Raw genomic sequence first — 25,109 nt, 5'->3', positions numbered from 1 at the left:
CCCATTCTGCAGCCGGTGCCCGATAAGCCATACACCCACCCAGCACCCGGTTGGTGAGCCGGATCCGTGCCCACCACCGGCGCGCTCCGTGCTGCTGCCTCCGTGCCCAGCAGCGTGAAGGAAGCGTGGCAGCTTTGCTGAGGCTGTGGCTCCTGGCTGGCCTGCCGCTGCGTGCTCCAACCCCTGCCTTTTGCCAGGGGCCCGGGCCGCCCGGCACCACTGGATATAAGGCATGCTCAAGCAGCGTCCCCATGAAATTTGCTTGCAAACTTGTTCCCCACCTCTGGGAAAGGTGGGAGCGGGAGAGACCCCAGCCTTGGTTGGAGGGATCCCAACCGAGAGCAGGCCAGGGGGAAAGGAAATCTCCCTGGTTCCTCAAGCCATCTCCATCACCCTCATTTGCTTTCTGGACACAGAGACCATTAGGGATTTAGCCATTCTTTGTAGATAGAATATATAGCCTTAACTCTGCCAATAGATAGATTAGAGTCTTCTGGGGTCTCCCTGGTACGCGACTTAGGGTTTTTATTCTCATTTCCTCAGTGTGGATGCCATTTCATCTTGCAGGCAGTATTACCAAAGCCCCCAAAACTGCAGGAGGTTCGGTTCCAGGAGCACTGCCTTGCCGACACAGCCTGCGGCTCCAACCCAGGCCTGTCCCTGACAGAAGGGCTGCCAGCAGCCATGCAACAGCACCAGTAAGGCAGTGACACAGCTCCACTGGTTCCCACACCTGCCACCAGAGCTGGCCGTGTCCTTGTGCCACTTGGCTCTAAGCCCAGAGCAAGGGCAGAGGTCTCTCCTGCCACAGGCTGTCCCCATCCTATCCCCAACCAAGCATACACGAGTAACCCTGGCCGAGACTGAGCATCTGCTATTGGCAATTGCCTCATTGTAGCTTTGCCTTTTTCTGTCCTAGTATTTCCTCACAACAATGATGTTTACATGTGATTGCTATAGAGCTTATGTAGAATGTATATAGCGACACATTTAGGGTGGGTAGTACTGTCCTGTGCTGTGCTGATGTTTTTCAGAAAACGATCAATCCAAAAAAAAGAGAAAAACAAAAAAAAAGGCCAAGTGGAATTCTTCCATCTCCTCCTTGCTCAGCCATGGGAGCGAGCCCTGGGCTGCTCTCAGCTGGAGGATGCATCAAGCCTGGCAGAGGGGAAGGGTAAGCACAGTGGGGCTGCTGGGTCCTCGAGGACCCCCCTGGGGCAGCCTCCAGGTGCACTGCCAGCCTTGGTTTCTGTGAGCCCCCAAAAACATCCAAAATTTGATGTTGCTTTCCTGCGGCTTCCTGTGCCATCGCAGCACTTCTGCACAGAGGCACGGTGCTCCCTGCAAATGGGAACTTTGTAACGCACAGAGCCAATCAGTACTGCAGTCGTAGGATAGGAAGAGATGCAATAAGTGGTCTTTGTGTTGCCTGAAGCCTATAAGTGGATTTTTTGTTGAGGTTTGGGGGTTTTCGGTTCTTTTTCCCCCTCCCTTGAATTTGGACGGCTCATTGTCCCTCTCCCCTTGAGAATCGTCTCCTGCACTGATGCAATACGCACACAGGTGCTCAGGCACCCTCCTCGCCAGCCCCCATGCCTCCCCCCAGGTTAGGATTTGGTGAGCGCAGAGCGTTTCAGCCTGAGAAGCACAGGTGTGGCTGCCTGCCGGCTGGGTTTAGAATCTCTCAAGCAGGGGTAGTGGTGAAAAATAAGTTTCCACTGGAGTTTTATTTTTTTAACGGAAAGGTTTTGTTTGCTCACAGCGCCCAGGGGTGAGGAGGGGCCAAGGAGAGCTCGCTCCATTCAGGGACTGAGGCTGCTCTGGGTGCAGGGAAGGGCCCTCGCGCCCCTCACCGCTGGGGCACAGCCCAGAGAAACTGGGAGCAAAGGGTATATTAAGGTAGGCAATAAGTAAGGAGGAGATCTATTTTTCTAAGAAGTATATAGCTCTAGAATGCCCCCTGATAGCTGCCTGTGAGTACTGTGGGGAGATACTAAACGTGAAGAGTTTGATGATGAAATGCCGTTTCGCTGTTTTTGCACAGATCTGCCCCATAAAATCTTGCTGTTCAGGATGGGATACCAGGTTTCCTGGCTGGAATCCAGCAGGTTCCTGGGGCTCCACAGGAGAGGAGCCGATGTTTCTGAGTCTGGGCTGAATGCAGAGGACAATCCCAGGTGTTAGGTTTGATGCTGCCCCAAAGATGAGGTTCACCGCGACTCCTTGTCAGCACAGCTCGCTGGGCTGCGCGCCTTCCCCACAGGAGCAGCAGCTCAGGCGCTGCAGTGCAGGCCGAGTGTCTGACTTCAGCGCTGGTCCATGCGGAGCTGCATTACAGACCAGCGTTTGGATTGTTTTGAATCGTATTCTTTCTTTTTGGCATTGTGCTGGATGACGAACTCCATCGTTGTTCGTAGCTGAGCCCTGAAGCCCCTTCTGTTCTATCTCCATCTGTCCCAGCAATCTCAAGCAATATGAACCAAACTCAGCCTTCAGGCTCCATTCCTCATCCCCGGAGCCGTCGCAGCGCGGCACCGCCAACACCGCGTGGCCGGGGGCTGAATGCATGTGAGAGAGAGGAAGGTGAAAGCGATGCATTTCTCAAGAAAGGTGTAAGAATTTCACCTAAAAAGGGGCACATCTGCTTTGTTATTTATAATAAAAGCTAATTTTTTTTTTTTAATTAACTAAAAGGACACTGCTGATAATTATTAGGGGCCAGTTCTGCCCCCTTCCTCGTGCTGAGTAAGTACTGCTTAACTCTGTGATTTTCTGCTTGCAGAGTAAGTCGGAGTGGCAGAGTTGATCCCTCTGTGATTAAGAATCAAGTTTTTAGTCTGATTTTTTTTAATTGGTAGCGGTTTTTTATATTTCACTTTTTTGTTCCCCCCCCCCCCCCCCCAGTTCCGTTCCGTTGTGTCCTTATTTATGTAATATACTTTAACCTTAAAAGATGGCATGGATTCCTATGCCTTTCCTTTATTATTATTATTGTTATTATTTTTAAACAGAGATTTATTTCTAGTGTGATTTAACTGTCTACCTTCTAAAACGAGAGAACGTTTTCTTGTATTTTTACATTGTCAGATTCTATAGTTTCATAGATAATTTAACCAAATCGCTCGATGTATTATCTATATCTATCCAGTGGGTATAAAAGTTCTATTTTAAATTGTGTAAATACTTCAGAACTGGCTTCTTTTTCCAGACTCCCCTGCTGCGGAGTTACTTGTTTACATCACAAAGACTGTAGAATCTCTACGCTCATGTACTGTAAATAGTGAAGTGATCTGCCTATAAATAAACGATAACATATATACTACAAACTGGGAAACAAACCGATCACGAGCAGTGAGTCTGTGCTGCTGGTATGTCAGGGTACCAAGCAGGCGTTCCGTGCAGCAGGATGTGGCAGTAGGCTGGTGTGCACTGGCCTGGCTGTGGGGACGTGGGGTTGTGTACAAACTCCAAAAGTTACACTCATCCATTTGAGAAAAAAACAACAGAAACAAAAAATTACAACAAAACCAGCACAATGGTTTGCTATTTTGGCATAGCTTTCTGGTAAACCAACTTCTTCTCACACACCTGGGAATGCATTTGTAGCTTCAGTGCCTGCTCTATCAGTCAGGCAAAACCAGACAGCAGGCACAGCTTGCCCTGTGGGAGGGAGAGGGGCCAGTGACTGGCTGTTGTGCACGGGGACAGCCTCTGATGCTGACCTTGGCTGGCTGGAATCAACGAGGGCAGCATCTTCAGCATCTTCTGAACACCTGACCTTGAGCAGGGCTGGCTGTGCTCTGAGCTCCCAGCCCTGCAGGGGAACTCAGCGCTGGCACTGTAAGGTTCCGGTCGGGGCTCTGGAGCCCACATTTGCCCACTTGGGATTTCTCCATCTTGACTTGGCCAGATCTGATGTGTGTCTTTAGAGGGAAGGCTGGGGAAGGCTTTGGTGTTTTTTTTGCCTCTTGTCAGCTCAGGGACCTCTGCCTTACTCTCCCAGTGTCACTGACCTCTGCCAGCAGCTGCTGCCTGTCTCGCCCATCTTGATGTTCTTTGCCCTGCCAAACTTTGCTCTCTCTGTACACCAGCTGTGGATGCTGTCTATACTCACTATGAGCTTTTAGGGGCTGGTGGAGAGCTTGCTCTAGATGCTGCTCCTTGTGGGTTCACAGTCTGTTCCTTCTTTCTCTCCCCCTCAGTCCTTGGCTGGATACATTTTAGTTTTTCATATACCATCTCTACCTCCAAGTACCTCTTCAAACTCACACTTGGAGCCCTCACACTTCTCAGCAGCCTCCTGCAGGTAAGAAGATACCATTTCCCAACCAATCCCTCTCCTCAAATGCCCACCTCAGTGCTGGGTGGGGGTGAGGCTGCTGTGCCTCAGGCTCTTGTTGCCTGCATGGCACAGTGGGCTACACCCAGTGTTGGCTGAGCAGACCCTTAAGGAGCCATGCAGCAGGAGCACATCTGCCCTGGGCGAGCCACAGCAGCTCAGCAGCAGCTGCAGTGGGTGAGGTGCAGGCAGAGCACTCTTGCAAATGTGCTGGGGCTCTCTGCTTGTCTGAGCATCTCTGCTTCCCTTTCAGTTTGACATCCACAAGGACCCACATGTGCAGAGCACTGAAGAAATGGCACAGGATGCTGAGCGGAGCCGTGTGGGGATCTGTCCTCCACCAGCCTGTGGGGCAGCAAAAGGATCTCCCCACTGCCTTCACAACAACGATCGTTTTAGAGGGAAACTATCTCCACTGCAGCAGTGCACGTGTCCTGGGTGTAATCCTCCCAAAAAAGGAGCACGAGGTGCCCCGGGCTCACAGCAGTACCCTGGAGCACAAAGGATTTACTGCCCATGCAGAACACACTGCTCCAGGGCGCAGAGAGGAACTACATTTGCCTATACCGTGCCACACTCCAACCATGATTTGTATCTGCTCACGTTGATTTGTATCACAAGGAGTCTTCATTTCAGTGAGTTTGCAAAATATCAGCATCTGCCCGGAGAGAGGCAGTGCAAGGATTCAGCTCACTGCTGCTGCGTGGGCAGTGAAAGCCTGTGTTCTCATCACCAACATCTCCATCCCTCACTGCGAGCCACTCATTTCAGGTCCAGGCAGGAACTCAGCTGTCCAAGGAGAACAGAGAACCCGTGCTCCCTACAGGTTGGCAGGGGAAGGCACTGCAGCAACGAAGTGCCTGGACCAGAAGCATTCCTCCCATGGCCAGCCTGGCTCCGGTTGGTACACGTGGCTGTTCTGAGGGACACACAAGACGTGGGGATGGGCTGTTGCTGCCATGCCAAGGAGAACAGAGGCCAAAGAAGAATTGAAAAGCCTGTTTGGCTGAAGCAGCACACTGTTGTGCCATGCGGGTCACCATGCAGACAGCCCAGGAGATAACAGCAAATTATTTACAGTGGTCATTACCTGCAGCTTCCAGAACCTTCTGGCTATCTAAACTCCTGAAGAAAATTAGGGAGATTAATTCTTTCTTCAGTGAAAAGATTAATAACTCTAATTAATTGAGGGTAAGAAAACCATATTTCAGGACAGTGCTGAAAAAATAAACTATAAACCCTACAGAGGAGCAAAAAGTAATGATAAAGGACCCTGAGCTTTTGGGAATGACAAGAATACAGAAGTGGGCCAAGGTCACAAGAAAGCTTGGGGAGCATGCAGTGGGCTGATACGGAGGGAAGAATTGCACCCATCCGCACCAGCTGCAGTGCATGAAACAGGACTGGGAGTTGAATATCATCAGGAAGAGGTTTGTGTGATAAATTCCTGTAAAATAAGCACCTACTGCTCCTTTGGGCATTTAACTGAGCACAGCACACTTGCCCAGACGCTCTGCACCAGCCCCTGCAGACAGGTTGCAGTGAGGGCTGTGCCACCAGGGGCTGCAGGGACAGTTTGTGCTCGGACATTGCTACTGACCATGGCCAACAGCTTCTGGTAAGACAGGAAGGGGGGAGTCTTGACTGTTTCAGGCAGCTGTGGGCTACATGGAGAAACAATACTAGGAAAGAGAAAGGGAAAGCATGTGACAGAAGGGTAATTTCTGCACATGTGTAAATCAAACCAATTAAAAGCAGCTAGAACCAGGTTCTAACGTGATTTTCAGCTTTAGAACAGAGTTGATTGGAAAGCTCCTTTTTCTCCAAACCATAATTTTATTCTTTTTTTTTTTTTTTTTTTTTGGAGAGAAGGTTGTTGCAAAACACCAGGATCTCATGGGCCATTGCAGGTTTTTTAAGCAGGAAGTCAATCTAACTTCAAATTTGATGCTCCATTCCCTGAGATACTTCTTCCTCTTATCTATCTCCTCTTTAAGAGAAGCCAGTGACTGGCTGTTGTGCACAGGGGCATCTTCTGATGCTGACCTTGGCTAGCTGGCACCTGCCCAATGAGGGACAGCATCTTCAGCATTTTCCAAATGCCTGACCATGAGCAGCATCCCTCTCACAGGATGTCAGCTCCATGTCAGAGCTCTGAGAATGGTTGTGTGACAGCAAATACATGCTTTGAAAATGTCTTTGGTGCTGCCCTGTTGTATGAGCCACGTTTGCTGGAGTGACCTCAGATGTGCCAAAGGGAAAGGTTCATGAATGCAGGAGCCAGGTGCTTGTGTCCAGAGTGGAGGAGTGCAGCAGTGCTGTTAGTGGGAAGGCAGAGGCTGTTGTTGAGAGGAGCAGAGAGCAACTTCTTCAGTGAGATGAAGGCAGAGAGGAAACAAACATTGCAGGAGCAATAGGTGCACTGAGTTGGAGGACTGTTTGTGGTAATGATCAAATCCCAGCCAACCTCAATCTTGTAGGTGCAGTATTTGCTGCTCCACTTGGATATATATAAGACCATAGGACCCCATGGCATTCATCCCAGGGTATTCAGAGAGCTGGCCAGTGTCATTGCAAGACCTCTCTCAATGATTTTTCAATGGTCTTTAGAGAAGTCCCAGGTGATGGGAAGCTGTCAAACTCTCCAGTATTCAAGAAGACCTAGACAGAAGACCCTGGTAGTTACAGGCCTGTCAGTCTCACTTCAGTGATAACCAGGGTAAAATTATGAACAAAATTATGCTGGGAGTTACTGAAAAACACTTGCAGGACAATGTGGTCATTGGTCACAGCCAACACAGGTTCCTAAGGGAAAGGTCCTGTTTATCTAACTTAATTTCCTATTATGACAAGGCCATCCACCTAGATGAGGAAAGGAAGTCAGCTGATGTTATCCTTTTGGATTTCAGTAAAACTTTTCACACTGTTTCTCACAGTATCCTTCTGGAACAGCTGTCCAGCATACAGTTAGACAAAAACACCAGGGTCACTTCCAACTCAGGATCTTCTACATATGATATCTACATGACTCTATGATTCCATTCTTTGTACATGTCCTATTTTTCTCCCTGTTCTTACATCTGCTCCAGGACCTTTCAGCACACCCATAGGAGCAGAGGAGCGGCTCAGCCCCAGGCATTGCCACCTGTCAGCATCAGACCACCAGAGCTGGGTACGGCCTGAAGGCCTGCACAGAAATGCAGAGAGAACAGAGGGAAGCGGCTCTTAAATAAGGTGCCTCCATCTTCCTCTCTCCCCTGCTCTGAAATGCTAGAGCATTTCCTCCTCCCAGGTAACAGTGACAAAACAAGAGGGGTGGCCTTCAGTTGCACCGGCGGAGGTTCAGGTTGGATCACAGGAAAAATTGCTTCTCAGAGAGGCGATGCCCTGGCACGGGGTGCCCAGGAGGGCTGCAGTCACTGTCCTGGAGGTGTTCAACACCTGTGGAGATGCTGCACTGAGGGCTGTGGGATGGGTCAGTGGGAATGGTGGCAAAGTGTTGGGGTTGTACCTGATGATCTTAGAGGTCTTTTCCAACCTTAATGATTCTGTGCTTGCCTCCCTTCTGTTTCCAGGAGGAACAAAGGTCTGACTCAAATGCTGAGGGAAGGTGAGAACTTGGGCAGTGCTGGAGCAGGGAGAAAGTGACACGGGGCCATGCTTTGAGGATGGAGGGCCCCAGAGGTCATCTCAAGAAATTTCTAGAAAGGACCGACAGAAAGAAAAGTGAAACCGGCTACAGATGGAAGCCGAGGGCCGCACCTCTCAGCCGCCGCTCTTCCCGTTCAAGGAGGGCTGCCTACTTGCTGCGCTCAGCTCCGGCTGCGGCTCTGGGGATCCCCAGGGGGCCGGGCGGCCCCGGCAGTGCAGGAAGGAGAGCCGTAAGCCGAGGGGGCACCGCGCCCTCGCGGGAAGTGCCGGCAGTTCCCAGTCCCCGCCCAGCCAGCTCAGCGCCGCGGCTCTTTTCGGCCCGGCCTTCGCCCTGTTGAATCGTGCGTTTGCAGACGCCATGGCGGAGCCGGGGGTGCTGAAGGCGTTACAGGAGGAGCTGATCTGCTCCGTCTGCCTGGACGTTTACAGGAACCCTGTGTCCCTCAGCTGTGGCCACAGCTTCTGCGAGGAGTGCATCCAGGGGCTGCTTCGCAGTCAGCGTTGCCCGCAGGGCCTCGTCAGCTGCCCGCTGTGCAGCGCCCAGGAAGCCCTTCCTACGAAGCTGCAGCCCAACATCCAGCTCCGCAGCGTAGTGCAGAAGTTTTTGGACACCAGTGAGCAAAATGCCGCTCTTGAAGAGAAACTAAAACGTGAAGTGGAATGTGGAGAGAAGGGAGAAAGTTCGGACCTGCATGATGAGGAGATCATGTGTGATTTCTGCCTTGAGAAGCCTCAGCCAGCAGTGAAGACGTGCATGAACTGCGAGACCTCCCTGTGCCAGGCCCACCTGGGCAAGCACAGCACAAAGGCTTTCCTGACAAGCCACGTCCTGGTGGAGCCCTGTGATGCTCGTGTTTTGGCAGAGAGGAGATGCGCCCAGCATGGCAAGCTGCTGGAATGCTACTGTGTGACGGACTCGGTCTGTGTCTGCATGCTGTGCTGTGCCACCAGCTCCCACAGGAGCCATGAAATCATCAGTGTGGAAGAGGCTTTTGGCCAAGCACAGGTAAGGGGCTGCTAGGACAGCTGCCCAGACTGAGGATGCTTGAGGGAAAACCTGGGGATACGGGATATGGAGAGCTGCCTGCAGAGTGAGACCTGAACAACTCCTGGGATTCAGGTGTGCAGGCTCCCATGTTGGGATACGTGGCTTTGGGTGTGGGCTTTGCTCCAGGTTGCCTCTGGGCTTGCTCCCTGGGCTGTAAAACAATCTCCCGAGCGGTCGGTGGGACCGAGTGTTTGTGGCTTTGCTTTTAGTCCTCACTGCATCTTCAAACAGGAGTATCAGCCTCAGTTGCATTTGTGCAATGAAAATTGATGGCAGCATAACAGAAAGGAAACTCTTTCCGTGTGGCTGTTGTGTATGAACAGTTTTTGTTTTGAGAGCATCGTCCCCACGCTCATGATCATGAGTTCTGTTGAGGAGCAAAATCTCCCTGTAAAGCTTTTATGCACTGATTTGTCGTGAGAGCAGACAGTGAACAAACTTCTGGGTCTGACCCCCCCCCACCTCCATAACATTGCCCATCTTGTGCCCTTATGTCTGTACCTCATACCTCGCTCTTGTTGTTTTCTCAGAGTGATTTCCCTAAAGCTGTGCAAATACTGAAAAAACATGAATATGCAGTGAATAAAAGCTTGGAAAATCTGCTGTCACAACAGGAGAAGATAAAGGTTTGTTCCACGATCCCATAGCACTTAGAGGGTGGTTTATGCTCATAGCTGATTAGGGTTGTGTTGGTGTTTTTTTTTCCCTTTCCTTGACCCTGGATCTCCAAGCTTTTTAGTTCCTGGTTGGTTTCTCAGTTACTTTCTTGGTTTCCCCTTTGGAGGCTGATGAGCAGTTTTCTTGTAAGACTGGGAAGTACATTTTCAGATGACAGAGGATAGATGAACTTGAATGCTGCTGTTGAGGCCATGCTTCCTCTTAGGTGGGTGGCGATTTCTTTTTCCAGCTTTCTTCAATTTGCATGCTCTAAAATCTTTAGGGGAAAGATATAAGCCATCTTACAGTGATTTTAATCCTCTTTACAACAAGAAATCCTATTAGGCTAGCCTGTGCATCTAAGAAGTTGGTAGATGGGAGGTTAAAAGACCGTCCCAAAGTGTTTTGAATTTTTTGGCATGCAAATGTACTTGACTCCTTCCACCGGTAGAAATGATGGGGCTGTAAGTAGTGGAAGTCCTGGCACCAGACAGGGGAAGTACTCCCTTGTTGTCTGAAGGCAAAACTGTGCTGTTGGCAGTGTCCTGTTTGGGGCAGCACAGCTTTTTGCTAACAGTGAAGGCAATTTGGTGGAGGCAGTAAGCAGTTAAAGCATTCTTCCTTACCCTTCTTTAAAAGAGCAAAAGAGAACATATCCATGGAAAACTACCAGTGCAGAAAAAGGAAAGATGCATAGCTGAAAGCCTTAAGCAAGCTTAGTGCAAGAACTGCTACTTAGTCATTGGCAGCATCATTCTGGTGCTCCTGAAAGCACTGAACTTCCCAGTATTGGAAACCCAAGGAAAGAGGAGCTGGAGTCTATCCAAAGGGAATGAGACTATTCCCCAGTTACTGCTACCAGGTGTTCTCTGGTCAGCTGCCAGATGCAGGAGTAGGGCACCTATGTCAATTGGCCCATCTGCTGTCAATGAGACATCTTGCTATGTTGCTATGTGGAAGAAGTAAATGATACTTCTCTAAGTGCAGAAAAGATCAGGCTCCTTTCTAAGTGAGAGAGAGTGTGGAAAGTGTAACATTCCATCCCTAATAGTTTTGCAAATATTTTCTCAAAAGGCATTGGAAAGATTGCACAGGAATCATGTGGAGCACTCCTTCAGGTTGATTTGTGAGCAGCTGGATAGAAGCAAAACAGAGATCCTGGGAGCCATCAGTGACATTGAGGAGCAACAGCTTTCTCAGATTGAGCCGTGGATAAAAGACCACAAAGAGATGAAGGATGCCGCCAGCCGCAGTGTGCAGGAGTTGAAGGCTCTGAGGGATCAGAAGGATCCCGTACTCTTCCTTAAGGTACCTAACAGCCCTTCCCAGAGATATTGCAGCACTTGTGTTGGCCTTTGTACTGTGCTAATCCTGCTTTCATAATGCCTTTTTTACAGGGTTTGTCAGCAATACAAGCCAGGTAAGTTCTTCACTGGTGGTCTGCTGTTGCATTTCACTGAGCTGCTGATAGCTGTCACTCCCTCAGTCCCAGGCTGTCTGCCCACCTGGCACACAGGGCAAGCCCAGCTTCCCAGGCTTATGCTGGGCTCATGACGGCTGCCAGTTTCAGCACACTGATGCATGCTTGGCACCTTTCTCCTTCAGAGACCTGAAGAAGCCCCAGAATTTTCACTGATATTGTGTGTGAATCTCCACATACAACATGACTGACTTTTCTGAACCATCAGCACCCATTCCTGTGACCAGCTTGGGGCAGTTTGTGAATACTGAGATGCCTGTGCGGACATACAAAGAACAGATGAGCTTAGATAGTCAGAGTTGTCCCCAGCACTGCATTGCCCTCTGCTTGGCTCAGTTGTTCACTCAGCGTTGGGATTGGTAACATCTTCCCATGACTCACTGCTGTTCTGATGCCTTTCTGTATGTTCTAGGAAGAGGAAACAAGTTCCTAATAAAGATGGCACAGAACTGGCAGAGCAGCTCACTATTATGGATGAATCAATGAAGAACATCATTCAAGAGCATTTCCAGCCTTATGACCACTTAATCTTGGATGCAGAGTCCTCAATGGAATCATCATTTGGTAAGTGATTATTTCACTAAGTAAGAGGTAAGACAGAGAATCAGCAAAGCATATTTAAGAAAGGGCTGTAAAATACAGCAAGTACACCAAGTTCCTCTAGAACTGATTGCTGACACTGCGCTTGATTATTTTCACATATGTGTGCAACAAAAGGAAAGCTTGCTCTGGGCGTCAGCACTGTGGGACTCGGATGCACCCCAGTACAATGAGCTGTGGGTGGTGAGGTGCAGATGTCTAGGAATTTTCTGAGAGGACAAAGAGAAGAGTGTGGCAACATCTCTTCTGTCACTGGCATCAAAGTGGCACAGGAGAGATGAGCACTCCACAGCAGCAGGTGGAATTTGTTTACAAATACAAATGATTTGCTCTTTCTATCTAAATAACTGTACTCTTTCGTGCTGTTTTAAAGGATCAGCATACTGATGTGCTGTGCGCTGTAGGATCTTGTCCAGCTGAATTAAAAAAAGTTCTGGTTCCCATGTTCTTGCCCTCTTGAGCAGACTTTTGTGATTACCTATCCCATTTGAGCAGTTTTAGTTGCCAGCTCACAGCTACTGAAGGATAACTTGCAGAGTAAAAAAAGCTGCAATACTGAAATATATTACTTGCAAGAGATAGTATGAAGGAAAACAGGGCAGGATTAACTGTCTGTGGCAGCCAATGCTTAGGGCTTTTTTGAGAGCTCTAGGAGATGGCTTCAAATGAAATAAGCAAATAATTTTATAAAACATTTGCATACTTGTGCGTGGGGATTGATCCAGAGAGCGTTTTAGAACACATAATGAAGCTCTGCGGGATAATGGTGAGGGAGTTGCTGCAGTTGGAAACAGAAAGCAAAAGTTGTGTTAAAACTGTGAAATGGAAGTATTTCTTGAAACGTGATATTCACTCCCTTTAGAACTCTGTAGGAGTAGCTAAGAGAGGTGCAGAGAGTGTAATTAATGAATACACTTTTAATAACTTTGGGTTCAAGATTTCTTTCACCTTTGTTTCCAGCAGTGGAGATGTATGTTGATCTGCACAACCACCTGTGAACCATAACGTGGGTTTTTTTTGTTTGTTTTTGTAGCTCATGAACATCTGACTTTCAAATCACGTCAAGCATGTGGACTACATGTAGATGACAAGGTGCTCAGAGTAGCTGGGCCATCTTACCCATTTCCTGTGCTAATTGAAATGCCGTTCTGGGTGTACAGCACCAGCTGCTTCTCGAGCGGCCAGCACTTCTGGGAGGTGATCACCCGTGACTCATTGTGCTGGAAAGTGGGTGTCACTGATAACAGTTTTCAATGCTACCTGGAAATGTTGCCTCAGCATCATCTCCGTGTGTTTCTAGATAAAAGACAGATTAAAGTCCATTTACTTAACACAGCCATCAGAATGGTCAGGGTACAACTAGACTGCGAAAGAAAGACAGTGTCATTTTTTGATGTGTCTGTCAAGGATTATTCGGGCTCTTCTAGGAGCTGTGTGCCCATAGCTGCAGTAATCATCCCTGCAAGCTCTCCTGTCTATGCTATCTTCAGCATTTCTCATGGCTCCCTTTCACTCACATAGTGACCTGGGGGAAAGGCTGCCTTGCCTTTCTGCACCTTGGTTCTCTATATTTTGGGGCTGCAGCTGCACAGACTCTGCCACATTAGCGCAGTATAAGCCAGGCTTCAGGCCTGCTCCTGAGCTATAATAAGGTCTTTTGCAGCTGTGGGCTGAGTAAGAGAATGAGAAAATGAGGCTCTACCATCAAATACATCTCCTCAGGTTTTCAGTACTTCTGTTTCGAGTATTGTACTTTTGCTGAACTGTATGGATTGCTGTGTTGGATGGATATTATTAAAGTAATTTTGTTCACAAAACTTGGTGGTAACCTAGTCTATTAGATATACGGCACAACGTGAATGCTACAGCACTCACAAGCAGCATTGCCAATCTCTGCTCTAGTGCACCAGCTTTTACCTCCGTGTCCTGCACAGCACTGCCATAGGTCTGTTCCTATCCTGGGGTACCAGCAGGATGGTGGTGCTTGGAGCAGCTGAGGAGAGCGCAGCTAAGCAGAGAACGCCTGGCTTGCTGCAGCCAGGCTAAGGCACATCGCATCCACGGCTCACTTGGGCACAGGGCTGCAGGCGAACTGCCGATAACACGCCTCACATGGGGGAGCATTTTGTTCACCCCGGAGAGCAGGGGGCGGGGTGCAGGGGGCTGGGCTGCACGGCTGGCCCTGTGCCTTTCAGTTTCGTTTCTGGCAGTCTGGTGGGTGTTGTCTATCGGTTGTGCAGCCATGGCAAAAGCAAAGGAAGAATTTGGAGCCTCTTGTAGCTTAGAAGATGAACTCAGCTGTTCCATCTGCCTGTCCCTGTACAAGAACCCCGTGTCACTCCGCTGCGGTCACAGCTTCTGCAAGCAGTGTGTCCAGAAGGTGCTCAGCACCCAGCAGCAGGACAAGGTCCCCTACTCCTGCCCGCTGTGTAGGGTCGAGCTGGGGCCCACCCTGGAACTGCAAAATAACTTCCATCTGTGCAGCATCGTGGAGACGTATCTGGCCAACAAAGGGAAGCAGGACGAGGGCTTTGCGACGGAAAACGCAGAGGCAGTTCCCTGTGACTTCTGCCTGGACAAGCCCCAGCCGGCTGTGAAGACGTGCCTGATCTGCGATGCCTCCCTGTGCCAGGCCCACCTGGACAAGCACGGCGCCAGGGCCTCCCACAGGGACCACGTCCTGGTGGAGGTGGGCATGGGCGGCTCGATGGAGGAGAGGAGGTGCCAGGAGCACGGCAAGGTCCTGGAGTACTTCTGCCAGGACAAGAGGCAGTTCATCTGCGTGCTGTGCTCCATTGCAGGGTGCCACAAGGGCCACAAGATCCTCACCCTGAAGGAGGCCCATGACATGAACCTGGTAAGGGGCCCTCCTCTCTCTCCTCTCCCGAGGCCCTGCATGTCTCACTGCAGAGCCTGGGCATGGGGGCAGGGGGGCACAGCATGGGGGTGGGGGCAGGAACGCTTAACCCTTGCTCTGGGGTGGGGATGGGGGCTGAAGGCAGGCAGGGGCACCACGGGCATACCAGCATGCTGGTCCTATGTGCTGAGCTTTGCTTGTCATTTCCTCCTCTGTGGTGGCTGAGGAGATTACCGAGCTCTTCCTCCAAAGCGGCGCTTTTTCCTCTCACAAAAGCCTTTTGGGGCAAGGAACCTCAGTCAGATTTGATTCTTCATCTTTACATTTTTCAAAACTTAAAACTTTCCAGCTATGACAAATATCTCACAGAAAAAAAACAAAACAAAACAAAACAACAAAAAAACTAAGCTTTCTGGTATCATTTTTTACTCAAGAGGTTTAAAAAACTGGCATGTGTGCTGCTGTGGCCATTAGTGCGTGCAGGAGGTGTGAAAACACTGCTGGAAGCAGGTGAGGAGTAGCCAGCACCAGCCAGGCAGCAATCAGAATCATAGGATGGCCTGAGTTGAAAAGGACCTCAAAGATCTTCTAGTTTCAATGCCTTGCTGTGTGCAGGGTCGCCATCCACTAGACCAGGCTGCCTGGAGCCACATCCAGACTTGCTTTGAGCAATGTCTAGAGCCTGCCTCATCCCTGAAGAGCGAGATTTAACATCACCCAGAAACCTGCCATCATACATTGTAACAGCACTCAGGGACTGACCAAAGTAAGCAGCTGGGTAAGTACTGATGTATTGCTAATGTCCTGAAAAGATGGTCACTTGTTACCTTGCCCATAGATGCCACAAACACTGACGGATGTGAAAACCAAGGGTTTGGATTACATTAAGCACATGCGGAGGTTCTGACGGGAACAGAACTTGAACAGACAAAGTGAGATTTATTCATTTAAAGAGAAATTTACTTATTCAAAGGGAAGGTTTTTAATTGATTAATCTACCATATACAAAGTCACGCATACATCAGAATTAAACACTGGCTTGAAAGACTTCAAAAATTGTATTGGTTTTGCCATTTTACCCTACCTTTAAAAGGAGGCAAGTAACACAGCCTATTTTAGAGCTTACTGCAACCATGGTGTTGGAGAAAGCAAGCACACATGCTGCTTCACCAGTGCCACAAACGGCTGGCCTGGTTTAATAATACACATGCTGCTTCCCTGTTGTGAAGTTCAATGCTCTTTTTTCTTCTGCTAGGATGACCTCTCTCACACTATGGATAGGCTGCTGAGATACACAAATTATTTATCTATCGCCCTCGAGGAGCTTCAGCGAAACAAGAATCAGATTGAGGTATGCACCCAGCTCACGACTAATTCAGAGCATCTTCCCTCCGTGTTTTCTAAGAAATAAATGATGGCAATAATACTGTGGTGTCACATTCAGCAAGTTGTCCTGATAGATTCACCTGCAGAGGCACTCCAGTAATTACTGAAAACATCAGGCACAGCCCCGTACAGGTGGTGGTATTGAAGCTGCTCTGTGACAGCAGTTTCAAGCCAGGGCTGCACAGGGATGCTGAGGCTGTGACAGGGCAGAGCTGTGCCTGAATGGCAGCCGGTGACCTCCACTGACTGCACTGCTGTGGGCTGCCTTCCTCATTCCATCTGGAGCCCTTGGGAACAGTCAAACCAATCCTTTGCAACTCTTCTCTACATTTTAACATGTGGTTATTTGGGTTTTAGGATCTAGTTTGTCTCTTTTGCAAGAATTAATTAATTAGGAGTGGTGCTCACTATGAAATATACTGGCTGTTAGTATTATTACAACTGCAGAAGAAATATGGTAAGCAAGGAACATAGAATCTTTTAGCTAGAACAATTGTCAAATCAGGAGGAAAATTCAGGTATCATCTAGGTGTCCAGCTCTTCAACTATCAGTACAAGTAGAAAAAAAAGATGAATAGAAAGAGATGCAGTCCAAAGTAGGGAAAACACTGATTTAAGAAGCTCCCATCAAGCTTTTTTATAGCCTCCCAGCATAGCTTCTCAGAAGGAACCAGCTGGGAAACTCCACCTTTCATTGTGGTGGCAGGACTGGCAGAGTTTAGTCATTTGCACACCACAGTCTGTGCATAGCATTATATATTTTTAAAGCTTTTTATCCTTTAAATAAAGGTATTGCATTTAGCAATGTGGTTCTCACACTGCTAGCTGGATTTTATCCAATTTTGTTGCTACAGCAGGGTAATTTTCAGAATTTGTTGTGTTTATCACATAATCTAAGCAAACGCTTATCGTCTGCTTCCTTCTAAAGCTGAAAGGACAGATACAAATCTAGTAGAGACCCCTAGTTGAGCGCCTGAGCCAGTGCACCATTTTCTTCTCTCTTCATTTAGAGCAATACGAAAGCAGTGACTTTCCTGCTGCAAAGGATGTTTGGAGAGATAAAGACACAGATAAAAAAGAAAGAGAAGAAGATCTTCAGTGATATTCAATCCAGTGAGAAATCACAACTGGCAGAATGCGCTAAACGGAAGAAAGAGATGGAAGAAAAGAGAGCTGAGCTTGTGCAGCATCTTCAGTCCTTGCAGAAGATAAAAGAACAACCAAACACTTTCCACCTCGTCAAAGTAAGCAGCTGTTCTTTGTTCGCGTGCCCGCTTCTCAGCCAGCTGCCCTTTCTGGAAATTACACTAATGATTTCTTCTTCTTTTTCAATCTTAATCACAGGAATTTAGGCTGGTGCTGGACAGGTACGTTCCATCTGAAAACACTTGTTTTCTTTGAAAAAATATGATGTGGGTAACTGAGATCAAACCTGCTGCATGTGCCCCTCTGTCCTGGAACCCCGTCTGCAAAGCTGCTCCCTATTGCATCTGTGCCAGAGGGCACCATGCCCACACAACTAACAAAGATGGGGACATAGCTGCTGACCATTCCAGTGGCCCAAAACAGCTTCAGTTTCTTTAGCTACATGGTTACTGGATTCTGGTGAAAACTACTGGCTTTTATTATGACAAAAATGTTTTTGTTAGAGATGGAGACCGTAAGGGTTCAGGTTACAGACAGCAGTGCTCTCCCAGCTGTGTATCTGTGACATTCCCACACTCAGTTGCACTGAGCAGCCCTTGGCTGCGGAGACGACCAGCTCAGTTTGGGTTCTGTTTGTGGACAAGTGCAATGACTTGACAGAGCACTTGCCTTCTCCTGCAAGTGATACATTTAATTTATAACTTACCACTTCCTAACTGACATCTGGGTGTCTGTCGTAATTCAATGGTGCAAAACCACACTGCCAGTACATTAAGTTACGTATCCACCAGGGATTCTGTTGCTGCAGTAAACTCCTCAGTCTCGTGAAGGGCCAGCTCTAACATCTAGCTGGATTCTAAAGAGCTCATCTCTGTACCTTGCACAAATTAAGGCTGAGATTGGACGGTAAGGATAACTTAGAATCACTGCATACCTGGCGACTGTGCTGGCAGCAGTGCATTCTGTTACTCACAGCTCTGCTGCAAATCAAAATGTAGCCTGTGGGATCGAAGCTGTTTTCCAGAAGCCTGGAGACTGTTTAATAGGTCTGGCGTTTTCTTTTTATCACAATGGTCATTGTGCTAGAACAGTGACAGCCTGCCTGCAATAGGTCAGAGCACCTTCTCACAAAAACACTATGGCTCCTCCTTTCTCATTTCAGTATTTCAAAGGTCTTTTGTGGGTCTGGTAAGTAACAGGTAATGCCAAATAAATTGTTAATTTTAACAGCTGTGACTTGTTTAACCTTAACAAAGAGTTGTTTACACCACAATGCACTGTCATCTTTGCAGAGTCCTTCTTAATAAAAGAGTTTGTTAAATCTTCAACACTAAATGGCTTTCTGTGGTGAAATGCCTGCTTGCATCCTAGCATTTCGAGTCACAAGTTCAGGATCTGTCCGAAGATGGACGTGTCAGCAGTGGAACTGAACGAGGCTGCTGTCAGCAGCTTCCAGACACTGATGGGGGACTGCTCATCCCGCCTGGACACGTACCTGCAAAGTGTGCACAGTGAGTGTCCTGCCCTGACCCAACAGCAGTGCGTGGCTGAGTGTGATAGAGCCTCCTCCCCTTGGTGCCCAGCGCTGGCTCCTTCCCACAAAGGTTCGGAGTGAGAACTCAAGTGAGATTTGGGGGTTTGAGAGTGCAGTGTGGGCTGATGGAGAGGCAGGAGGGAAGGGGCAGTAAGGCTGATTCTGGAGTTGAAAACAAGGCCTCCAAACTTGTGTAAAGCCAGCTTCTCCTTTCTCTGCACTGGTTCCCTGTTCCTCCTGCCTGCAAGGCACTGGACAGTCAATCCTGATTTTGAGAAACATTTTCTTTGTTTGCCCACCCTCCTTCCCACTGAGTTTATCCCTGCCCGTGGTCTCAAGTGCACAGCGCCAAGTCACAGACTTTTGAATGCACTGCCAACTTTGTAAAACATTCTTCTCAATCTTTCCTAGGACTACTCACTAACCAGATTAAGTGGAAGAGGTAAGTCCTTTTCTTTAGTTATGAAATAACTCTGCAGCAGAATTTAAGGCCTGTACATCTTCTGGTCCTGTGCTTTGGTCTCAGGAAGAGCCAAGCAGATCCTAGACGTGGACATCCAACCTTTTGCTGTGCCCCGGCTGCATTAAGAGAAGAGGAATTGTCTTGGGCCGCATATAAAATAAATAATATAGCTGAGAACTTGTTAAAATATATTTTTTTATTCAAACATGAAACAAAAGAGGGCAACAGAACCAGAAAACTAGTGGGCTGGACGTATGTGTGGAAATCGTCATTTATCTCAAAATAGGGGGGTCAGATCTATTAACATCACCTGTTTTATTATTTCCAAGATGTGATGTATGTTCTATGAGGCACTAACACTCACTGCTGTCTCTTTACAGTGAGGATCCAGCTGCTGGTAGCAGTTCAAACAGTAAGTGTTCAAAAATGCTCGCTGTTCCTCAGGAGGCTGGCATGGGGCTGTGCATCTTGCAGAGAAAATATCTCACCTAAAAGTGTCAGCAACATTTTTTTGTATGTTTCTCTTCTCCATGAGAGAGGTGAGACCAGCAGAAGTGCAGCCTCGGGGCACAGTTCACAAGATCTGCAGAAATCTGTGGAAACTTGACAGAGTAATTATTTATCTTGAGCTTGATGGAGAGGCAGGTTTTGTGTTGGTACTCAGTAAACGTCTGAGCCTGCCCCTGGGAAAGACCAAAGAAGAGTTCCCTCTGAGCAAGCCCAGTGCCTGAAAACATCCAGAGACAAATTCAGATGCTGCAGGAGATATTAAACCTGTAAACAGTATTACTCCTCAGATATCCATAATGCACAAACAGCCTTCTGCTGGGTAGGAAGTGGTGATTGTCCTATAAATTTTTTCTAAGGAAAACTTATTTACAAGTTAGTTGAAAGATTTAATCGATGCTTTTCTGCAACTGAAGTTCATCTTACAAAATAAGTTTTGTTCTGTTTCTCTGGTTTTTAAATTCAAAGAAGAAGTGACACTTTCTTCACCACTTTTTAAGTTTTGGAAGGGAAAAGATTCCATGCTGACAAGCATTTCTAATGGATAGATGGATGATAAAATTTCACTTTGGAAGGGATGTAGAGGATTGAAAACAGTGCTGTCTTGTCCTAACTGCAGATCTGTTTGTTTTACCAGGCAAATTCGGGAAGAAAAAACGAAAATAATGCCATAAATTTCAGTAACTGGAATAGATGGAGAGCACAAGAGGTAGGTGGTACCACTAAACTATTCAATACAGTTTAAATTACACAGCTCAACTTAACAATATGGCTGCTTTGGCTTTAACAGAGCCAGCCTTAGATTATTACAGTGTTACAGTTATTATTACTGTGTGAATCTCTTTCATCTTGTGTATTTCTACAGTATAATACCAACTGAAAGGATGAAGATGTGGACAAAGTGAATGGTATACGTATTCCTGGAAGAAAGGGAGATGCCAAAAAGCTCAGAACACGGAGAGAAGGAAGTTAAAGATTGTCCAAAGTGTTCTTTAACTCCAGGTTGCCGTTAAGTGTCTTGGTCTTCCATATGAACCTCCTATTAAAAGCAGTTCTATAGCAATGCAAATTTTGAAAAGAAATGTCAAGTACTAACATGAACATAAGAAAATCTCCAACTACAGCATCTTGTAGGCATTAATGTTTCTTGTGTCCTATTAGTTGAAGTGACTAGGTTGCCATTTTACAGTAGCGTAACCAAATAAAGAGCTGTAGATATAAACGAGAAAGGCTGTTTGATTTCATACCATCAGTGGGGATTAATTGTCAGGAACACTGCTTGTGGATGGCTACAGTAGAAAGCTGTTCAGGACCGTGGCACTATTTGGATAACCACACGTAACAAGTGATCGTTACAGCACAGATGGAATTGTCTTTGTATGATAGCTTAGTCAGCCTCTATTGTGGAAATGTTTTCATGGCCTGAAGCAGTGATTGAGCACCTGGTGGGAAGGCAGGGCCAACCCAGGGGAGTTCAGGGATGGAGCCAGGATCCACCCCTTCCCAGACCTCATTTAAGGGTTGGCAGTGGAGGTGAGGGCATCTTGCTGGAGATCCCGGCATACCTGATGCCTTCTGAAAGTAAGCAGCTTCTTTCCTTTATTTCTGTGCCCGTGGCTGTTGAGTTTCAGCAATTCCTCACTTGTTGCAGCCTAGAACCTTGCTGCTTTGCTGTCATTGTCATGCTTTCTGTTGTGTTACAGCCTCCAAGACACATTAAACACTCGTACAGACTTCTCAAAGAGCCATGCAAAATACTGTGGTCATCCATCACTATATGAAGGGACTGAAAAAGGCCTGATCCTAATGCAGAACTTTCTTTGTTAGTGTCCTCTCCTTTTGATGTGACAAATGACTGAAATCAGTGGTTTACCGTGTGAGGACTGTGTGCTGATGGGGTGTGCAATGAAATTGCTGATCTCTACTCCCTTTTCCAGTACAGATGGAAGTGCATATTACATTTCATGTGGTTAGTGTCTTTGCTTTCACACTCCAATTTCACATTCTCTGGTCTGTGTGGCTGCTGGCCTCCATTTTGAGCATTAAAAAATTATATATGGTGTCCTCAGTACTCCCAGTAAAATGAAGAGACTTTACCTGGTGAATTTGCACAAGATGAATCACTTAAATAAGAACACTTAAAATTAAAACAAAACCAACCAAACAAAAACACTTTATGTATGTAATGAAACTCAGCATCACAAATGAGCTTTGGAAAGGTGATCAGCAAACGCACCTGGTCTTCTCAGTAAGTTGCTGTTGTAGGAGCAGTGCTAATGTCTGTAATGCCTTCCCCTCCCTTATTTCCATGCCATTGTTTCCCTTTGCTTCTTCTGAAATCTGGGAAGTGAAGGACTTAGGCCTGGGGAGGCATGGGGCTGTCTCCACAGCTGGGCCGTGCCTGGGAGCACTGCACACCCAGTGAGGTGGGCAGCAAGTGTTACACAAGCACCACTGCTCCCAGCATAGCTCCTGATGGTTATCACTACTGCATTTTCCAAGTGATCTGGACTGGAGGGACTTAATTGCAGGGATTAAAAACAATCGAGGCAGCAACATCTCCTTTCCAGATTTAAATGGACTGCAAAACTGCTGTGGATCTGCAGCCTTTGCTTTGCTGCATGCTTCTGCTGTCAGCGTAACAGACACTGCATGGCCAAATCTTGGGAGCTCAGCAGTAGCTCAAGGTGACTTTGCAAATGTTCCCTACCACTGCAAGCCAGCAGGACATAAAGGACAGCTACTCTCAACCACTAAAATAAAGCAAAAGAAACGAGCCAGTCCCTCAGTGCTTTTATTACTAAGGCTGCTCTCTGCCAGGTAGTTACTGCTTTCACCCCAAGCAAAGGAGCCATGACCAGCAATTGCAGCTCAGCACTGCTGCAGGCAGCAACTCACTGTGCTGCTGCAAATCAGTACAGAGTGAGAGGTTATTCAGCAAGGCATTTTGAGCAGCTCCCTTCTCCCCACCTCACTGCATCTCTTCAGTTGGCTACACTTAGCAAATGTCAGCACCTCCATATCCCATTGTGAAATATTAGTTTAGTATTTCCCTGGTGTGGACTTGTGTTACAAACATCTTCCTGTGTCCCAGGATATATATATATATATATATATAAAATATATGTATTAGAGTATTAGATAGCAATCAGAAGGCAATAATTACCTGAATGGAACTTGCATAGCACTTGACTTGAAGAGAAAAGTTCATGCAGTTCTTCACTACTAGATTTACCATACATGAATCTGTAGCACTTGCCAAAACAGAGCAGAAGAAGGTGGCTCTATTACAGGCTAAATGAACATGAACGTAGAATCACAGAATCATCATGGTAGGAGAAAACCTCAAGATCATCAGGTCCAGCCCTCATCCCCCCCATGCCCAGTAACCACGACCCTCAGTACCACACCTCCATGGATCTTGAGCACCTCCAGGGATGCAGCACCTCCCTGGGCATTGCGCCATTGCCAGATGAGAACTTTATAACTGCTGCTAAATGGCAAAATCAATAATTTCATTTCATTCAGATTGGAGAAAACATATTTTTCAGTACTGCCACAGGCTCACAAAGCTTTTGGATGAAAACAAATATTCAGGAATGCAGATTTTCTGAGTTAGACACAAAGCTGATGGTGGAGATTATGTCTGACTTGTAAGATTAGCAGAGATGAACTTCAGAGAATTTGACATGAGTCACATTTTTAAAATCCCACAGATTAGCCTTGAGGAAGCAAAGAGAAGTGAAAGGCAGTGAAAGGAATGTAAGAAAGCACACTGGAGTCCAGTAATTAACTAAGCCTTGTACTCCACAGAAACACTAAAAAATGTAACACTTAGCTTTTTTATTCTAGGAGACCGTATTGGAGTCTGGCATTCACTGAGAGCTCAGCATTTCTGCACAACTATTAATACAGAGCAATCTCTCTTAATATAACTGTAGAGATACAGTCCAGAGATACGGACAGAGCTAATTTCTTTTTTATGTCTTTACGGTTTAAGTATTTTGATTACCTAATTAGTCTGATTAATAACAACTTCCAATATCTATTATGCTCCCTTCCCTCCATCCACGCCATTTTTATTTGGCCTTTGTCTCATCTTTGATGGAAACTTTTGAGAGTGAAATGGCTGACTTTACAGCTTCTTTTTGCTCTTGCCAAGCATGTGGCTGAATTTATAATCAAATTTTTAAAAAGTGCCTTTCAAAAGCCAGAACATCTTTCTGCTACTTACTTTGATGGGCTTTCTAAGCAGGTCGGATGCACCGCATCTCAGCCTGGCACCAGGGCCTGCTCCAACCAGCAGCTTAGCACCAGCCCAGGAGCACCACCTGGATTTCCACACCGGAGATGTCAAGACGTCCCGCAGAAGGTTGTTCCAAGTCCCTGGATTGCTCACATTGAAGAAGTTCAGGACGGCTTAACATGATTTCTGTTTTGTCCTTATTTTCCTTTACGTTGCCCAGTGCCATTTGCTATAATACCAGCAGCACGGCTGTGTGCAGTGAGGGTGGAATTAAAGCAGAGTGCAGCTGGGTGGGTGACAGCTGTCTCTCTTACCCTGGCTGGGCTCTCTCCAGAAATGCCTGTCTTCCATCTCCTCTGGGTGATCAGACAAGCTGCTTGCACACAGAGGCAGGGTTGCACAAGCTCCTATAAGCTGACAGAGACACAACTCTCTGTGCAGCAAACAAAGCAGTGCTCATCTTCTCCATCTGCAAATTCCATGCAACGTTCTGCAAATCCGAGCCTGAGGTCTGTTAAATGACAAGTTGTACAAGGAAGGACAAGAAAGAAGACGTGTTTCTAGTGGCTTTCACCACGCCCAGCTGTCCCACGCTGGAGCTGTTGAACAATATTATTTTGCAGGCCAATGAACCGCTCTCTGAAGATTCACAATCATAAAAGCGATGGCGAAACCTGGGCAAACAGAGGCAGCAGGTTTGACTTGTAGACTAAGCAGGATGGGGAGGTGGCACGTGTCAGCATTTGTGCATCAGCAAGCCTCAGGTCAGGTTCTTTGGCAAGAGATTCCTTAGCATGAGAAACCCAGTCAGACTTTTCCACGGCCAAAGGTTCCCTGCACATAGAAATGCATTAACCATAAAACTTAATATACCTTAGGAAAAGGAAAGTAATGGGAAGTTAAATGATTTACTCGTCTTAAATTGGATTTTCCCCCACTTTTTAGAAAATCAATCTACAGCATTAAATAAAATAAAATAACCCCAAAAAAAACCCAAAAAACAGCAATCTAACAGTAGCTCATGTACAGTAAAAGGAGGAAAAAGAACCCTAACAATAGCAGTGATTCTGAAAAAAAAAAGTGCTTGGGATGTCTTTCTTTAATCTCACCTTTGCTTGTGCCCCATGAAGATACTCTTTCCCCATTGCTCTGAAGATGACACAATGTGTTTGATGATCCAAGCTGGTCTACAGCC

At 47.1% G+C, this 25,109-nt stretch overlaps 2 protein-coding genes and 1 long non-coding RNA gene across 9 annotated transcripts; 2 read left to right on the top strand and 1 right to left on the bottom strand.

The window, feature by feature from the left end:
* The first annotated feature begins 2 nt into the window (after positions 1-2).
* On the top strand, positions 3-13,592 carry LOC122185075 (E3 ubiquitin-protein ligase TRIM62-like). Of its 5 annotated transcripts, none has more exons than XM_042880556.1 (8): positions 3-4,306; positions 4,593-7,573; positions 7,915-8,996; positions 9,569-9,664; positions 10,770-11,003; positions 11,093-11,115; positions 11,588-11,739; positions 12,809-13,592. In XM_042880556.1, exons 3-8 carry the CDS (start codon positions 8,082-8,084, stop codon positions 13,294-13,296), a joined length of 1,908 nt encoding a protein of 635 aa, XP_042736490.1. In that variant the 5' UTR covers positions 3-4,306; positions 4,593-7,573; positions 7,915-8,081; the 3' UTR covers positions 13,297-13,592. The 5 variants fall into 5 exon arrangements, with proteins under 5 accessions (XP_042736490.1, XP_042736491.1, XP_042736489.1 ...); XM_042880557.1 differs by having other exon boundaries at positions 3-5,530; positions 7,429-7,573; XM_042880555.1 differs by having other exon boundaries at positions 3-5,769; positions 7,429-7,573.
* Positions 13,593-13,952: 360 nt separating this feature from the next.
* On the top strand, positions 13,953-21,027 carry LOC122185197 (E3 ubiquitin/ISG15 ligase TRIM25-like). 3 transcript variants are annotated; one of them, XM_042880769.1, is made up of 9 exons: positions 13,953-14,632; positions 15,888-15,983; positions 17,029-17,262; positions 17,363-17,385; positions 18,536-18,675; positions 19,110-19,140; positions 19,542-19,573; positions 20,306-20,377; positions 20,534-21,027. In XM_042880769.1, exons 1-8 carry the CDS (start codon positions 14,018-14,020, stop codon positions 20,332-20,334), a joined length of 1,200 nt encoding a protein of 399 aa, XP_042736703.1. In that variant the 5' UTR covers positions 13,953-14,017; the 3' UTR covers positions 20,335-20,377; positions 20,534-21,027. The 3 variants fall into 3 exon arrangements, 1 of the variants encoding a protein (XP_042736703.1); XR_006180784.1 differs by having other exon boundaries at positions 19,542-20,377; XR_006180785.1 differs by lacking the exon at positions 20,534-21,027 and having other exon boundaries at positions 18,536-19,140; positions 20,306-20,338.
* Positions 21,028-21,173: 146 nt separating this feature from the next.
* On the bottom strand, positions 21,174-24,744 carry LOC122185144. Its single transcript, XR_006180755.1, has 3 exons — positions 23,903-24,744; positions 22,835-22,962; positions 21,174-21,765 (listed from the first exon to the last, which is right to left on the bottom strand). It is a non-coding gene; the product is annotated as an uncharacterized LOC122185144 (long non-coding RNA).
* Positions 24,745-25,109: the final 365 nt, after the last annotated feature.

Source organism: Lagopus leucura, unplaced genomic scaffold (assembly GCF_019238085.1).
Source record: "Lagopus leucura isolate 7727_CA_CO unplaced genomic scaffold, USGS_WTPT01 Super-Scaffold_100027, whole genome shotgun sequence".
NCBI lineage: Eukaryota > Metazoa > Chordata > Aves > Galliformes > Phasianidae > Lagopus > Lagopus leucura.
The sequence above is the reverse complement of the archived record's forward strand: the minus strand, read 5'-3'. Positions and strand labels throughout refer to the sequence as shown.

Bases quoted from the DNA above. Each gene is read 5' to 3' on its own strand.
- LOC122185075 (XM_042880556.1), top strand. From the start codon at position 8,082: ATGGAAGCCGAGGGCCGCACCTCTCAGCCGCCGCTCTTCCCGTTCAAG. The intron at 8,997-9,568 runs GTAAGGGGCTGC...TTGTTTTCTCAG, and splicing joins AGGCTTTTGGCCAAGCACAG to AGTGATTTCCCTAAAGCTGT. The intron at 9,665-10,769 runs GTTTGTTCCACG...TTTTCTCAAAAG, and splicing joins CACAACAGGAGAAGATAAAG to GCATTGGAAAGATTGCACAG.
- LOC122185197 (XM_042880769.1), top strand. From the start codon at position 14,018: ATGGCAAAAGCAAAGGAAGAATTTGGAGCCTCTTGTAGCTTAGAAGAT. The intron at 17,263-17,362 runs GTAAGCAGCTGT...TCTTAATCACAG, and splicing joins ACACTTTCCACCTCGTCAAA to GAATTTAGGCTGGTGCTGGA. The intron at 18,676-19,109 runs GTGAGTGTCCTG...AATCTTTCCTAG, and splicing joins GTACCTGCAAAGTGTGCACA to GACTACTCACTAACCAGATT.